Source organism: Rhea pennata, chromosome 2, assembly GCF_028389875.1.
Source record: "Rhea pennata isolate bPtePen1 chromosome 2, bPtePen1.pri, whole genome shotgun sequence".
In the NCBI taxonomy this organism is placed as follows: domain Eukaryota; kingdom Metazoa; phylum Chordata; class Aves; order Rheiformes; family Rheidae; genus Rhea; species Rhea pennata.
The window spans coordinates 6,601,926-6,616,058 of NC_084664.1; the positions used below are offsets into that span (position 1 = coordinate 6,601,926).

General features: G+C 34.4%; 1 protein-coding gene across 1 annotated transcript in view; it reads left to right on the forward strand.

The window, feature by feature from the left end:
- Window positions 1–10,995, forward strand: part of LOC134137638 (sodium channel protein type 5 subunit alpha-like) — a 41,197-nt gene extending 30,202 nt beyond the window's left edge. Inside the window, exons 19-25 of the mRNA XM_062570858.1 lie at window positions 3–85; window positions 2,994–3,248; window positions 4,004–4,057; window positions 4,992–5,133; window positions 7,191–7,291; window positions 8,106–8,370; window positions 9,845–10,995. Of these exons, the coding sequence (XP_062426842.1) occupies window positions 3–85; window positions 2,994–3,248; window positions 4,004–4,057; window positions 4,992–5,133; window positions 7,191–7,291; window positions 8,106–8,370; window positions 9,845–10,995 (2,051 nt within the window). The remainder of the gene's footprint in view (window positions 1–2; window positions 86–2,993; window positions 3,249–4,003; window positions 4,058–4,991; window positions 5,134–7,190; window positions 7,292–8,105; window positions 8,371–9,844) is intronic.
- The last annotated feature ends 3,138 nt before the right edge of the window (window positions 10,996–14,133 follow it).

Consider the following 14,133-nt stretch of genomic DNA (forward strand, 5'->3'; position numbering starts at 1 on the left):
TTCCCATGGCAGTGCCTTGAAATCTCTGCGAACACTCAGAGCCTTGAGGCCTCTACGAGCTTTATCTAGATTTGAAGGGATTAAGGTAAGGATATTTGTGTGTGTGTGTATGTGTGTACGTGTATTTCATAATAGCTTCATTTGAAGTTCTTATGGAAAATATAGTTTGATTCTGTAGTTTGGGATGTGAAATAATGTTGAAATGATTCATATTTTCTACTTGCGTTATATGGTGGTTAGTTTCAAAACACTTTCACAGAAATTTACAGATACAAGTAAAAAAAGAAAATTATAATTTAATGTCAACCCAATGTTCTTCCATATTTCCACAGTTTCAATGGACTGTGTAGAACCCATTAAAACAAAAATTTTTGGGGGAAATGTACTTTTCTAAAACCTAGTTTTTTATTTTAACTTAGGCATGGAAAATTCTTCTGAAAAAAATGAACTTGCTTGAAAAAAAATAGGATCTGCTTTTAATAACTTAGAATAGATGCTGTATGTATAAACATAGAATGAACTCACATAAAAGAGTTTTAATATGAGGAGGAAACCCACCATACTGTGAAAGTTATACAAGATATCAATATTAATGGCATAAGAAGGGTAGTGACTGCAATCTTTTTTCAATTTTTTCTCATTGCATGAGGCAGAAAGTTGGAACCTGGAAAAATTGATTCAGTAGGTCTTTGCTTCAGCTGAGCCTATTCATTTTGTTTAAAACTCCTTTTCATAACTCCCTTTCTTTAGACTGCTGTAACTGTATCTACTCTTCTCGATAGTTTTCTCTAGTCAGACTCCCTGCTCACATGACAGATTTCAGGTTATCCACGGTAGATTTAAAAGATAACAGGTTCCAAGTCTTATCAATCATTTGCATGCTTAAATAGGGTGGAATTTTCTTAGTAGGAGCGAGGATTCATTTAATGTACCTTTAAAAATTGCAAGCATCTTGCTCCGAACAGGTTATCGTGAATCTTTAAAGTCAACGTGGAGAAACAGAAAGTGCTATTATGCAATTCACCTGACCTGTTTTAGATCATAGAGTATGCTGAGGTGCTAACCTCAGGCCCTAGGAAGGATACAGAAGCCATGGCTTCCTGGACAAGAACTTGATTAAGAACAACCAGCATGGATTTTCAAAGGGCAATTCTTGCCTCATAAACCTAATTTTCTTCTATGATGAGATGAGTGGCTCTGTGCATGAGGGAAGAGCCACTCATGTTTTCATACCAGCTGGATGTGTTTTGAATAGGTGGACTACAAGATAGGTAGAAACCTGGCTGAACTGCCAGATTCAAAGTATCAACAATTTGAAGACCAACTGGCTGCTTGTTACTAGTGGCATCTCACAGGGGTGAGTACTAGGGCCAATACTGTTTAACAATATTTACAAGCAGAACTGGGGGATAGATTTTACCCTCAAAAAGTTCATAGATGATGCCAGCATTAATACACTGGGGGGCAGGGCTGCTGTACAGTGAGACCTTGACAAACTGGAGGTACAGGTTGCAGAAATCTCATGAAGTTCAGCAAAAACAGATAGAAAGTCCTGCGCCTGAACCAGAACCATCACATGTGATCTACGGACTGAGGGCGCGTTGGATAATGAGAGGCTTTGCAGGAGAGGATCTGGGATGGACAGCAAGTTGAGCATGAGTCAGTAGACACTCTTGCAACAAAGACAGCCTATCATATACTGGGCTTTTCCAACAATTCCGATTCTACGGTTCTACAGTTCTTATTCTACAATTCTTACAGGTCTAACCAGCGTATCAAGGCAATTGGCTTTTCTCCTCTTTGGCACTTGTGAGACTGAATCTGGGTTGCTGAGTATAGTTTTTGGGTTCTCCAGTATAAGATACTAACATACTACAGAGAGACCAATGGAAGTCCAACAAGATGATTAGGGAGCTGGAGAGGAGAGAATGAGAGACTTGCACTTGTTCTGTGTGAAGAAGAGAAGGTTAAGGGCGAGGAGGGGGGATCTAATTGTTGTCCGTAACTACTGAGCAGGAGGTTACAGAAGTGATAAAACTAGACTTTTCTCATAGGTCCACAGTGATAAAGTAAGAGGCAACAGACTTGAGTTGGCAATAAGGAATATACTGATTAGATATTGGAGAGAAATAAAACACAGTGACTGTGGATAAAATTAGAGTGGGTTGCCTAGAGAGGTTGTTGAATTTCCATCATTGGAGAAATTCAAAATTCTCTTGGACAAATCCCTAACTAACTTGTCAAGGTTGACCCTACTTTGAGCAGGGAATTGGAAGAAATGAACTCCAGAGGTGAACTTCCAGCATGCGTTATTCTGTGTTTCTGGTATATGTATATTATCCTAGCCCAGGATAAAAAGCTCAGAGTCTTTTCAGAATGAGAGCAATGAAACATCTCCAGAGAGACATTCAGCACATCCCACTGTAATATCAGAGAGTAGTGAAAAGAACCTTTTTTAAAAAAAAGTAAGGACCAAAATTACTCAGTCTTCTTTGGAAACTAAACTTCTCTACTTCATCTACTGTGTACATTTAACTACAAACACTTATCAGATTAGGTTTCCTTTGTTATCGAGGGCAATTTGTTTCTCTTTTTTACAAAACTCCTCCAAGATAAAACGTTAGAGGTTATTTGTGGCAATATGGTAAATGTAGGTCATGTTACCCATTCCTCTATACCTGCTTTTTAGATCCATAGTTGCTACAGACTCATTTTTTATATATATTTCTTCTATCCAAGGAGGATTCTAGTTGCCAGCTGCTTTAATTCCTTCCACAAAATGGCAAATTACTTCCATGGAATTACATGTTAAAACAAGCTTGAAGTTAAGCAGAAGCTGTCTTTAAATTGGCCATGTACTAGTTTCTATGTGTGAGAATCTGCTATAGATACAGAATAAGAAAAAATAAGTTCTTAAAAGTAGTTTTCTAGAAAGGTGTTCTATTGAATGCTTATAGTTCATGCAGTCTTTTCATTCGTTTCATCTATTTAAGGTTGTTGTGAATGCACTCTTGGGAGCTATCCCCTCAATCGTGAACGTTTTGCTCGTCTGTATTGTCTTCTGGCTCCTATTTAACATCATAGGAGTACAACTGCTTGGAAAGAAATTTTGGAAATGCACACTCAAGGCTGGAAATATCAGTCTAATTAATAACAGAAATGATTGTGACGCCTACAATGGAGCCTGGGAGAATGGTCTTGTAAACTTTGATCATGTTGGAATGGGATACTTGGCTCTTCTTGAAGTGGTAATTTCAAAAAAAAAAAAAAAAAAAAAAAAAAATCATAGTTTTGTTTTCTTCAAGAAAATGTGTTAAGCATTCCTGCCATAGAACACCACTATTACTTGTATTTATCTTACTAAAAATGTTTTTTTTTTAACTTACATATATATATTTTTTATATATGAACCGCTCAATTCCTCCTGAATAACACATAAGCACGTGGAGCTTTGTGTTAAAATAAAGCACTTTGTTTCATGCCTTTTCAGTTTGCTTTGAATTTTGGTAAGCATGCTAAGCCTGAAGTAATCTGCATGTTACTGAATTTAAAATTCTTATTTTCTTTAGAGTAAAAATGAGTCCCAGACGGGATGAGAGAGAAAATACATAATTCAATTTCTTTATAACTCTGTGTTTTCTTATTATGTAAGTCATGAAATATTTGGATGCTAAGGTATTGATCTTCCCAATAACAAAATAAGGGGGAAGGCTATTTTTCCCTGATGCCTGTTATCCCAGTATGTTATCTAGATGTAATTCTTTTCTCTACATCCTACATTACATTTTTTACAGGAAATAATATTATTTTTGACTGTTAATTAACCTCTAGAGAGCCATACTTCCAAAGAGATCTTCAAAAGTGATGCATTTTTTTTAATAGCACATTGCTCACTTTTGCACAAATTTTAACACATTTGTATTTGCTTTACCTAATCTTAATTTTAAGCTTTAAAATTTTTATTTTAGTGAAAATAAGCTTAATAATCTAATTTTTTTTTCAGGCAACCTTTAAAGGTTGGATGGACATTATGTATGCAGCAGTGGATTCACGTCAGGTACATCACTAAAATGAATTTTTCTTTTCCCTTTTTCTCTTTTTTTATCTGTATGATTATTTTCCAGTTTCTTCTGCAATGTCAGTTCAGAAATATGAGCGAACAGGTCAGTGCACCAATAGCCCTTTAAACAACGAATAACTGGAAATTAGACTAAAGAAAATGTAATTAAAATAGAGTACTCCATACAAAAACCTACTATATCAAGATTATTAAGGGCAAAAGTCTAAAATATTTTTTACAAGTTTGTGTTGGGAATAGAGTTCAGAGAAAGGTCCTGGAGGGACTGTGCCTCTGCAACAAATTTCCTTCTTTTTAAAATGCGTACAGTGACAATGAACCTGCCTTCATGTTTAACAGTTATTTCTGCAGATTTTCATCCCTGTATTTGGTATACTTACTTACGTTCCCTATTTCCATGTGCTGTTTCTCACTGTCTTACTAAGTAAAATTCTATGTGTTTTAATTTCTGTATGTTTGATTTAGTCACAATTTTCTCATTCATTTGCCTTTTCCTTATTTCTTCAAGCACTATATGCTTACATATAGAAGCTAATAATTAAAAATGAGATTGTTGCTTGTACAGTTGATCATAGTGAGCTGACTTTTTAGAAAGGCATCTTGTCATGTGTATGATAGTTCAACAGAATAGTTTAGCCTAAGTTGATTTGCTAATCTAGGCACCCACAGCATCACTTCTGATTAGAACTGATTTATATACTACTTAAGCTTAAGAGTTTGCTAGACCTACATTTAGCTATATGTCTTCCTTGTATATGTAACTTGTATATGTAAATAAAAGTTTAAAGGTTTAAGAATAATCTGGCCCTTCTGATGATAAAAAGTTCTGTTATTATAAATTAGAAATGCCAAAGTTAGTTTTATTCAATTCTTACCAACATTGTTTTCTCATTTTGTTTTTTGCTTTTGACAGATAGATGAACAGCCCAAATTTGAATGCTTCTTAAGCATGTATATTTATTTTGTGATTTTCATTGTCTTTGGATCTTTCTTCATGCTGAACCTTTTCATTGGAGTGGTTGTCAGCAATTTTAACCAACAAAGGAAAAAGATAAGTACTACATGAACTAATTCAGGGTCTCTTGTAATCCCATTTGTATCAAGTGCATGCTACTTTGACATCTAAATATCTAACATTTTTGGATAACATTTTCACTGGAGGAATTTAAAATAGTATTTAGATTAAAAATTTATCTAAAAGTTTTAAAGAGAGAAAATAAAAATCTCCTAGCTAGCACATTCTTAGTCAGTGCCCACTATTCTTCTGAGCTTTTAGCAATTCACTTGTAAATCCTATTTTCATGCCAAGCCCTTAATTGAGTAGGAGAAAAGGGAGAAGGGAGAGAGTAGTTTTAGGGAAGAAAAATCCACCCTCTCTGCCCCCCCCCCACCCCCCCAAAAAAGTTAGATTTTGCTACAGGACAGTGAAATTCTTTCTTTCTTTTTTGAAGAACCTTTTTATCTGAGAATAAACACCTAAAAAAAGTGTTAAGGATGATCAAAAATCATGACTGCTAATAACAGAGGTAGCTACTGCTTTCCTAGCAAAGAAACTTGAAAAGATCCTTCTAATAGGAACATCTTGCAAAGCTAGCTAAACTTTAAAAATTCAATCTGCAATTAAAAACTCTGTACAGATTAACTTACTGGGCTTGTATAAATTTCTGCTATTAGATTCAAGCTGTGTCCCCAAGATGAGGCCATCTATAAAATTAAAGGCTTCTTAAAGCACTTGAAGCACTGACTACTTCTGCTTTCCTCCTCATAACTGTTAGATTGCCAATTCTTTATATTCAAGAACAAATGGGAGACAATCTTGGAATGGAAGACACAGTCAGAGAAAAGCAAAGGTCAACCTTCCCGAGTATACTTCAGCTTCTTCAGGCTGGAAGATAATGCAAAGCATCAAAAGACTATTTATTATCAAGCTTATTTTTTGATTGAGTTCTCTCCCTGGTTCATTTAGGGATTTAAAATGGGATATTGAGTCAATCAGTTCACTTTTGAAAGTCTTAAATAAGCAACTTGCCCATTAAAAGAAATACTCACAAAAACCTAACAGCAGGAGGTTTCCAATTTCAAGGTGCACATCTGGAAGACAGACTCTCCATAGTTATTTCCACAGGTTGAATTATACACCAAGTGTTAAAGAGCTACTGTCTGCTGCAAAAATAGATAGCAATAAGGCACACAAGAAATTCTCCTGCTCTCTGCATTTATACAGAAAAATGATATGTAGGGGTTGAAGAACAAGAGTCCAACTTTAATTTAATACAATCTTTTTTATATAAAAGTTCCAACAAATAGGAACAAAGTAAGTAGCTGATTAGTCTAAACATGTATCAGAAGCTGATGTAGATGATTTTTTCTTCTTTTCTCAATATATGCTCTAAGTGTACTTTTTTTCCATCTCTGCTGCTTCTTGGAGATTTTCACTGTGGTTCACTATAGTGAGATTAAATTGCATTTTCAGAGGTCTTGCTAGAGTCATTCAAAGCACAAATACATTACTGAACATATTTGTGTTACAAAATGCTGATCATTTTTAATGCTTTTATGATGATTGAAAGAAGCTGCTCATGAATATGAACTCATGCAATGAACTCATGAATGGTTCAAAGTGATTGTGGAGTAATACGGATGGAGTAGATGGTAATAGAATGAGGACTAGAAATTCATTGTAAAGGAACCTCAGAGAAACTGGTCCCAAAGTGCTTATCCATAATCCTCAATTTACTTTTTAACCCGACCATATACTCCACCTTTCCTCAAAACATAAATTAAAAGTACTTAATTCAGTCTATAATGTAATTTAAAAAAAAATGAAATGGATTTATAAAAACTTTAGCAAGGCTTTCGTGGTTGAGGAGATGGACTAAGGAGCTTTCACAGGGCTAGACATACAAGATCAAACCTGATCTAGCTCTTTAGAGTACATCTTTTCGAAGAACAGGAGAAAAAGGAAAAATACCAAGTAAACATTTTGTCACTATGCTATCTTAGGTTATACTTACGACAGCTGTAAGTTACTTTTTTAAACGAATGTGCTGGTGTTTCTTTAACTGACTGCTTAAATTTAAATTGAACAACCCTATTCTTTCCCTATACTTAGGTGGAAAAGATCTATTTTTGACTGAGGAACAGAGAAAGTACTATAATGCACTAAGAAAGCTTGGATCCAAGAAACCTCAAAAACCCATCCCAAGACCACTGGTGAGACCATTCTGAAGTGAACATAATAGAAGACTTATAGATGGTGATCATATTTAAACCAAGCAGTCAGTCATCTGAATAGACACATAAAAGTAAAATACACATAAGAGCTCATGATCTTCATTATTACATACAGTATTTTTACAGTTTACTCCCTTTTTCTTAATTTCATCTAATGTAGTCTCTATGCTAGGTATTAATTAAACACAATTTACAGCCTATTTAAGTCTATTCAAATTTACAGCCTGTTCAATATTTGTAAAAACATTGTATTGAGTATTTACTATTTGTAAGATGATCTTGATTACTTAAGTTGCATGATATTGCTTCTGCAACTAGATTAGATTATTGCAAGAGAGAATGAGTAGTGAGTAGTATGTTTCCAGTGGCTGTTACTTACTTTTAAATAGTCTTATGCTTTAATTCTTACAGTTTCTTAAATTTAATTCCAAGCTTGAATTCACATATTAACTGTTCAGTTTTTCTTGTATAATTTTTTAATGAGAATTGCTTATACTAGAATATTTGCTTCAATAAGTGCTTGTATAAAAGGAGCAATCACAATGTACTCAAAATGTTTTCCTGTTGTACAATTTTTAAGAAACATGATTGCATAATACCTGAAAATAATCGGAACAGGTTCTGAGTATTTTCTTTTGAGTATCTAAAGGAATCACCTAAAAATGCTTTCAGTTGCTTATTGTTAATTTTGTATTCTCTTAAATTCTCCTCCTAGGCACAAGTTACTGATTAATATTTGAATCTAGACTGGATCTTAAAAGTAGCATTAATCAGTTCTTATCTCTCTCAACAGAATGTGTTCCAAGGATTTCTTTTTGATATTGTATCACACAAAGCATTTGACATTACTGTTGTGGTTCTCATCTGTCTAAATATGGTTGTTATGATGGTAGAAAATGAGAATAAAGACATCAAGAAAGTTCTTAATAATATCAACTGCTTTTTTGTGGCCGTATTTGCTGGGGAATGTATCATAAAAATACTGGCCCTAAGACATTACTACTTTGCCAGTGGCTGGAACTTATTTGACCTAGGTGTCGTGATCCTTTCACTAATTAGTAAGTATAAACTGTTACTAGAGTAGATAATGTGTCTTACCAATACTAAGCCAAAAATCAATATGAAATAACCATTTATATATATTAGATAGACAAATTCTAGATCCACTGCACTTTTCCAAATTTTGTAAGTAATTTCTTCCTTATGTATTATGTTCCCTTGTATTTTTGTAGAGTACGAAAAGATAAATGGATAGTTTTCACTTTTTTTCTTAGAAAAGTGTGACTTTTTATTGAGTAGATAACAGAATACCAATTTAATTTAATGCAGTTGCATCATCTTTTCTAAGTCATTGTACAGTAGTCATAGTGTTTTTATACCTTCAGTTTACATGTAATCAGATGAACTATGGTTTTTCACAGTGCAAATAAGTTTGGTTTAAAATACATTTGTTTGAAAAATGGGAAACATTTATTCCATTTCCAATAGCTTTCTTTTAATAAGTCAGTTTCTCAGGGTTGAGCTGGAAAGTTCAGGAAAATTTAGTTTCCTACCATCTTTCTAAATCTGGGCCACTATTTGTGGATGTTGAAAGTGTTATTAAAACAGGCTCATTTTTGTTTTTCAAATTAGACTAGGTGTTTATCTATCCAAAAAGGGTATATTTGACCTCCCAAAAGGGTCATATATAGTTTTTGTTTCTCATACAGTTTCTTTGGTTTGTGCTTCCTACTCAAAGTTAAGGCATATCATAGAATAAAGACTGAGAAGAAAAATTAATCTGAGTTCTCTGCTTTCTCCTTAAGAACTGTATTCGTGTGCTATCCTATGAAACTCAGACTTCTTCTTAAGTCTTCTGCTTGTAGTCATTTATATTACTACTGTGTTGCTGAATGTACGGTTCATTTGGTAATAGGATCATAGAATGAGCTGTGATGGAGGACTAATAGTGAAAAACAGTTTTCCTATATTTTCGTCCTGCTGTTTTCTGATCTCATTCAAATATCAAGCATTAATGAAAGTCTCACGCTTATCATGTGACTGCGGCCTGTAGCAGCAATCAGAAAGCTCCTAGATTATATTAAAATTGATGTGCAAGCCACATAGCTTCTAGCGCAGGATTTGAATGGGTTATAAAGGAGTTTTTAAAATACTTGAGTAGTAAGTAGTTTTATCCTCCAAATTACAGAAATTAGAGGATAGCAGAGCATGTTCTTCTTCCTTAACAGGAGTATTTTACAAAAGGATACTGCTTTGTAAGGACTTTGTGTTAGGAAAAACTCCAGAGTAGGTCTGTACATAATCGGGATACTTCTTTAACATTTAAAGTTATTCTATTTTGTTTTTTTTTTTTTCCCTAAGCTCTTGTATAAGCATTTACAGTACTGATAATGTATTTTGCTATTAGCAGGATAGTGTGATCAGTATTACTTTTAACATCTGAAGCACAGTATATAAAAAAATTTGCATAAACGTGGAATTTTCACTGATACGGTTTCACAAAATTTTCTTTTCTTTTTTTTTTTTTCAAAGGTGTTGGACTCTCTGAAGCCTTAGAATCTTCCTTCTCTCCCACACTCATGAGAATTTTTCGTTTGGTGCGAATTAGCCGAATCCTGAGATTAATTCGAAAAGCTAGAGGAATTAGAACTCTTCTTTTTGCATTACTGATGTCTCTTCCTGCTCTGTTCAACATTGGTCTTCTGCTTTTTCTAGTTATGTTTATTTATGCTATTGTGGGCATGACAAACTTTGCCTGCGTTGGCTGGAAAGGTGGGATTGATAACCTTTTCAACTTTCAAACCTTTGATAGTAGCATGCTCTGTCTCTTCCAAATTACAACATCAGCTGGCTGGGATGGTCTTTTGAGCCCGCTATTAAACAATCCTGATTCGTGTGCTCCCAACTTAAATTTAACAAACAGAAAAAATATTAGTTGTGTAAATCAGACGGTAGGCATTATATTTTTTGTAAGCTATATCATTATATCATTTCTCATTGTTGTAAATATGTACATAGCTGTCATTTTAGAAAATTTCAGTGTTGCCACTGAAGAAAGCACAGATCCTCTCTGTGAGGATGACTTTGATATGTTTTATGAAATCTGGGGAAAATTTGATCCTCAGGCAACACAGTTTATTGAATATTCTGCTCTCTCAGACTTTGCAGATGCTCTGGCAGAACCCTTACGCATTCCAAAGCCTAATACGATTCAGCTCATATCAATGGACCTTCCTATAGTTAGTGGAGATAAGATCCACTGCTTGGATATCTTGCTTGCTTTCACTAAAAGGGTGTTAGGAGAATCTGGGAATTTGGATGGTCTTGAATTACACATGGAGGAAAAATTTATGGCTGCTAATCCGTCTAAAGTTTCCTACAAGCCAATCACTACTACCCTTAAAAGAAAACAAGAAGAGGTATCGGCTCTTGTTATTCAAAGGGCCTTCAGAAGATATTTGATGCAGCGTTCTTTGAAACCTGCGTCTTTCTTACACTGCCTTAAACGTTGTAACAGTGCTGTCTTTGGAGAAACAATATATGAGAAGGAAGGTCTAACTGCGTTAATGCTTAATGAAAATTATGGTAGAAATCTAGATAAATCGCTGACTACATCTTCCATATCTCTCCCTTTATTTTATGAAGGTATTGCTGAAACAGATAGTGATAATGCGGAGATATAGGATTGCCCCTGCCTGCAGCATTTTTATTAAACTAATATCAGTTATTTTCAGTTTGAAAAAATCTTTTGATCCCAGAACATACTATTCTAAATTTACAATAATTATGGTAGCCTTTAAGTATTGTGATTGCTCGGTTTTGCAAATGCTCCTCAAAACAAGTAAGATTTAAACAACTGTCATAAATATTAAATGAAAATCAAACCATGAAATTTTTTTCCCTCAGCTACCAGAGCAATTGAGTTAATTTTTACACTTGCTATTTTTTATATTACTCGATATTTATGTGTTTATAGAAAAAATCTGTGCAAGATCAATTATAACTGTATTATGATTAATAAGCACATAAGACTATAAAACAATGTGTATGTCTTTAGAGATAAAGCCTGGCCTGTACAAATTAATTGAAAATTTTAATGTAACATACTTAATTGTAGCAATATATTGCCTTATATTTGGTTTGAAAAATAATCGGTTATTGTAGCAAAGTGAAATTACTGCAATTATTGTAAAGGAAATTACTCAAGAGGACAGTTAAATGTAATTAACCCCTAATTTTTATGTTGTCTTTCTCCTAGAGCCTTTGGCAGGATTTATTCATGCTTAGGAATTTTTGAGCTGTCTTTACTTATGCACCTAAATCGATTTAGCAAACGTTCTTTAGGTATCTGTGCCTGAAATTTGTATATAACTTGTTCTCTGTATCATTCGCTGTATGAAAACCATGATGACAATGATTACTAAAATCAAAGGAAATTGTGCAGGAGGTATTATTTCCAGAAAATCTTCAAAATCAATGTATATATAATTTCATCATTATACTTAATTAATTAGAGCAATTAATGTTACTTTGACTTTTTTTGCTGTATAATTTGGACAGGTGAAGCAATGTGATGGCCTCCTAATTGTTAGTAAAATAGGACTGCTTTAGATTCTGTAATAAAGAATTCAGGTGTTTACATGTTTTTGTCTGTTTTGTGAGATGTATTTTAATTTTATCCTTTATGTAATCTATAATTAGAGACGTAAAACCACTTTAACATAATTTAAGGAAACTGAGAATGCCTCCTTCATTAAAGGGAGGCAGGAAAGAATTGGAACCTTCAGGCCAAAAATAGCAGGAACAGTAAAGTAATTACTCATTTTTAGTGTCATTTCACTTATTAAATAATATTAAAATATGACATCTACAGATTCAGTCAAGTGTAAGCTATTTGTGTAAGTGTAAGAAAAAAATGCATGTCAAAGCTAACTCAGATCCAGCAGAGTTAATGAGTTTAGATACAGGACTGAGTGAACTGGCTTTATTATTTCCAGGAACAGTTTGTGTTCAGAAAAAGCTTGAGATCTTTTAAGATAACTCAGAAAGTTTTGCTTAGAATGAGCAGCAGTGCTCAGTGCGATGCAGAGCGCCTTGGCTGGTCTGCTTAGGAGGGGCTCATGTCCAGCACTGTTTGCTTTTGGGCAAGTGATGCGCAGTGATGCTTTTGAGGTGAAGCTATTTATTTTGTTTGGTGTTAGCTGGAATGAGCAGTCAGCTCATGTTTTACAGTCAGGTACCATTAGATGGCAGTATTTACTATGTTTTAAAATAGTCATAACTGAAACAGATGTCAAACTTGTACACTTCGCATCAGGTTAAATTAATTGTAAATACCATAGGAAGTAATGGCATAGCCAACCTTTTTCTATCATGGGCTCTAAATTAGCCACGGATCTCTGTAGGTGTTTGTTCCCTGAATGTGTTTTCCTTTTCTCATATGACAGATTGACAAATCTTAATGCTTCATTTTGAGCAGATCTTCCAGGAGGTAATTTCAAGCATATCTCTATAGTGTTGTAGCAGGAAATATTTGTTAGGAAAAATATGCCAAATTTGTTCTTGCATATTGGAAAAGATGGAAGGGCTGGAAGAGTGATATAAGAGAATTAAACAGTAATAGTATAATAATGATAAAATACCAGTATTTTTCTTAAAGCTAATCTGATCTTTACAATTTAAAATAATGTTGCTTGAGTACAACAGCAGATGCTACAGCCTAATGCAGAATTAGAAAACCTTCAAGGTTGAATGCCTTATTTATTTTGTAGGGGCTATTAGGCAGAAACTTTGGACAAAATTATGCCTGGCATAAACATATTCTTAGTATTTTTTTAACCTTAGAAACATGCAAAAGGACAGGAAATCACCACAACGTGCGTTACAAATTCTGACCCAATCCTGTGTAATTATTTAAGCATTAAAGTAGCTGAAGTGCACTGTTGCAAGAATGAAAGGAGAATGATGATACTCAGCCATTGTAGTTTCTTCATGCTATAATTGCCCAAAAACCTATTTAGCTGCTGTGACAACGTAGAATTTCTTTAAGGAGATTATATAGCGATTAGCTGATTACAGTAAATAGATGTGAGTTTCCGAAAAATCCTGTATCTGGAATGGTGAATTCTTCCAGGCATAGTTACCTGGACATAGGTGAACTTCTCATGGTGGTCAGTCATGCTTGGAACACAGTGGAAGAACTTTTGTTTCTCTTTGTGAGGTTTGAGATTGAATCAGGGGACAGCACAAATAAAGGAATATTGTATCCCTCCAAATAGAAGAACCATGCATATAACGCTGCCAGTGAATATGCGAGGCCTAGAAACCATGTAATATGCATCAACATTACTTCTTAATGGCAGTGCAGAACTCCATAATTGTATTTCCATTGGTCAGTTTGCCTATGTAAAAAATACTTAGCAACTGACCACTGGTAATTAAGGCTTTTCTCCTACTTTTATGATAACGCTGCATCCATGAAGAAAGGCTCAGTGATGTTTCGGGGGAAACTGCCCACTTGGCTTCTGCAGTTTTTTAGTCACTAGTAACCTTGCAAGATCTGTGCTATTCATCGTATTTCTTCACATCTCAAAGAAATGCCACATATAGTTAAGTTATTCCAAAACAAATGTTCCGGGAACAGCATCTCATCATTGTGTCTTCTCCTGAGCCTGCTGAAAGCTGCTGTTCTTGACAGGCCACCTACAGCTTCAGTTTCCAAAGCCATCAGCAAGGTAAAAATTCTGTGGCTTAACTTGAGAAATCCCTGCAGTTCAGGTTATGAAAATGACACATCAAAATATGCTGTTCTGTTTTGTATG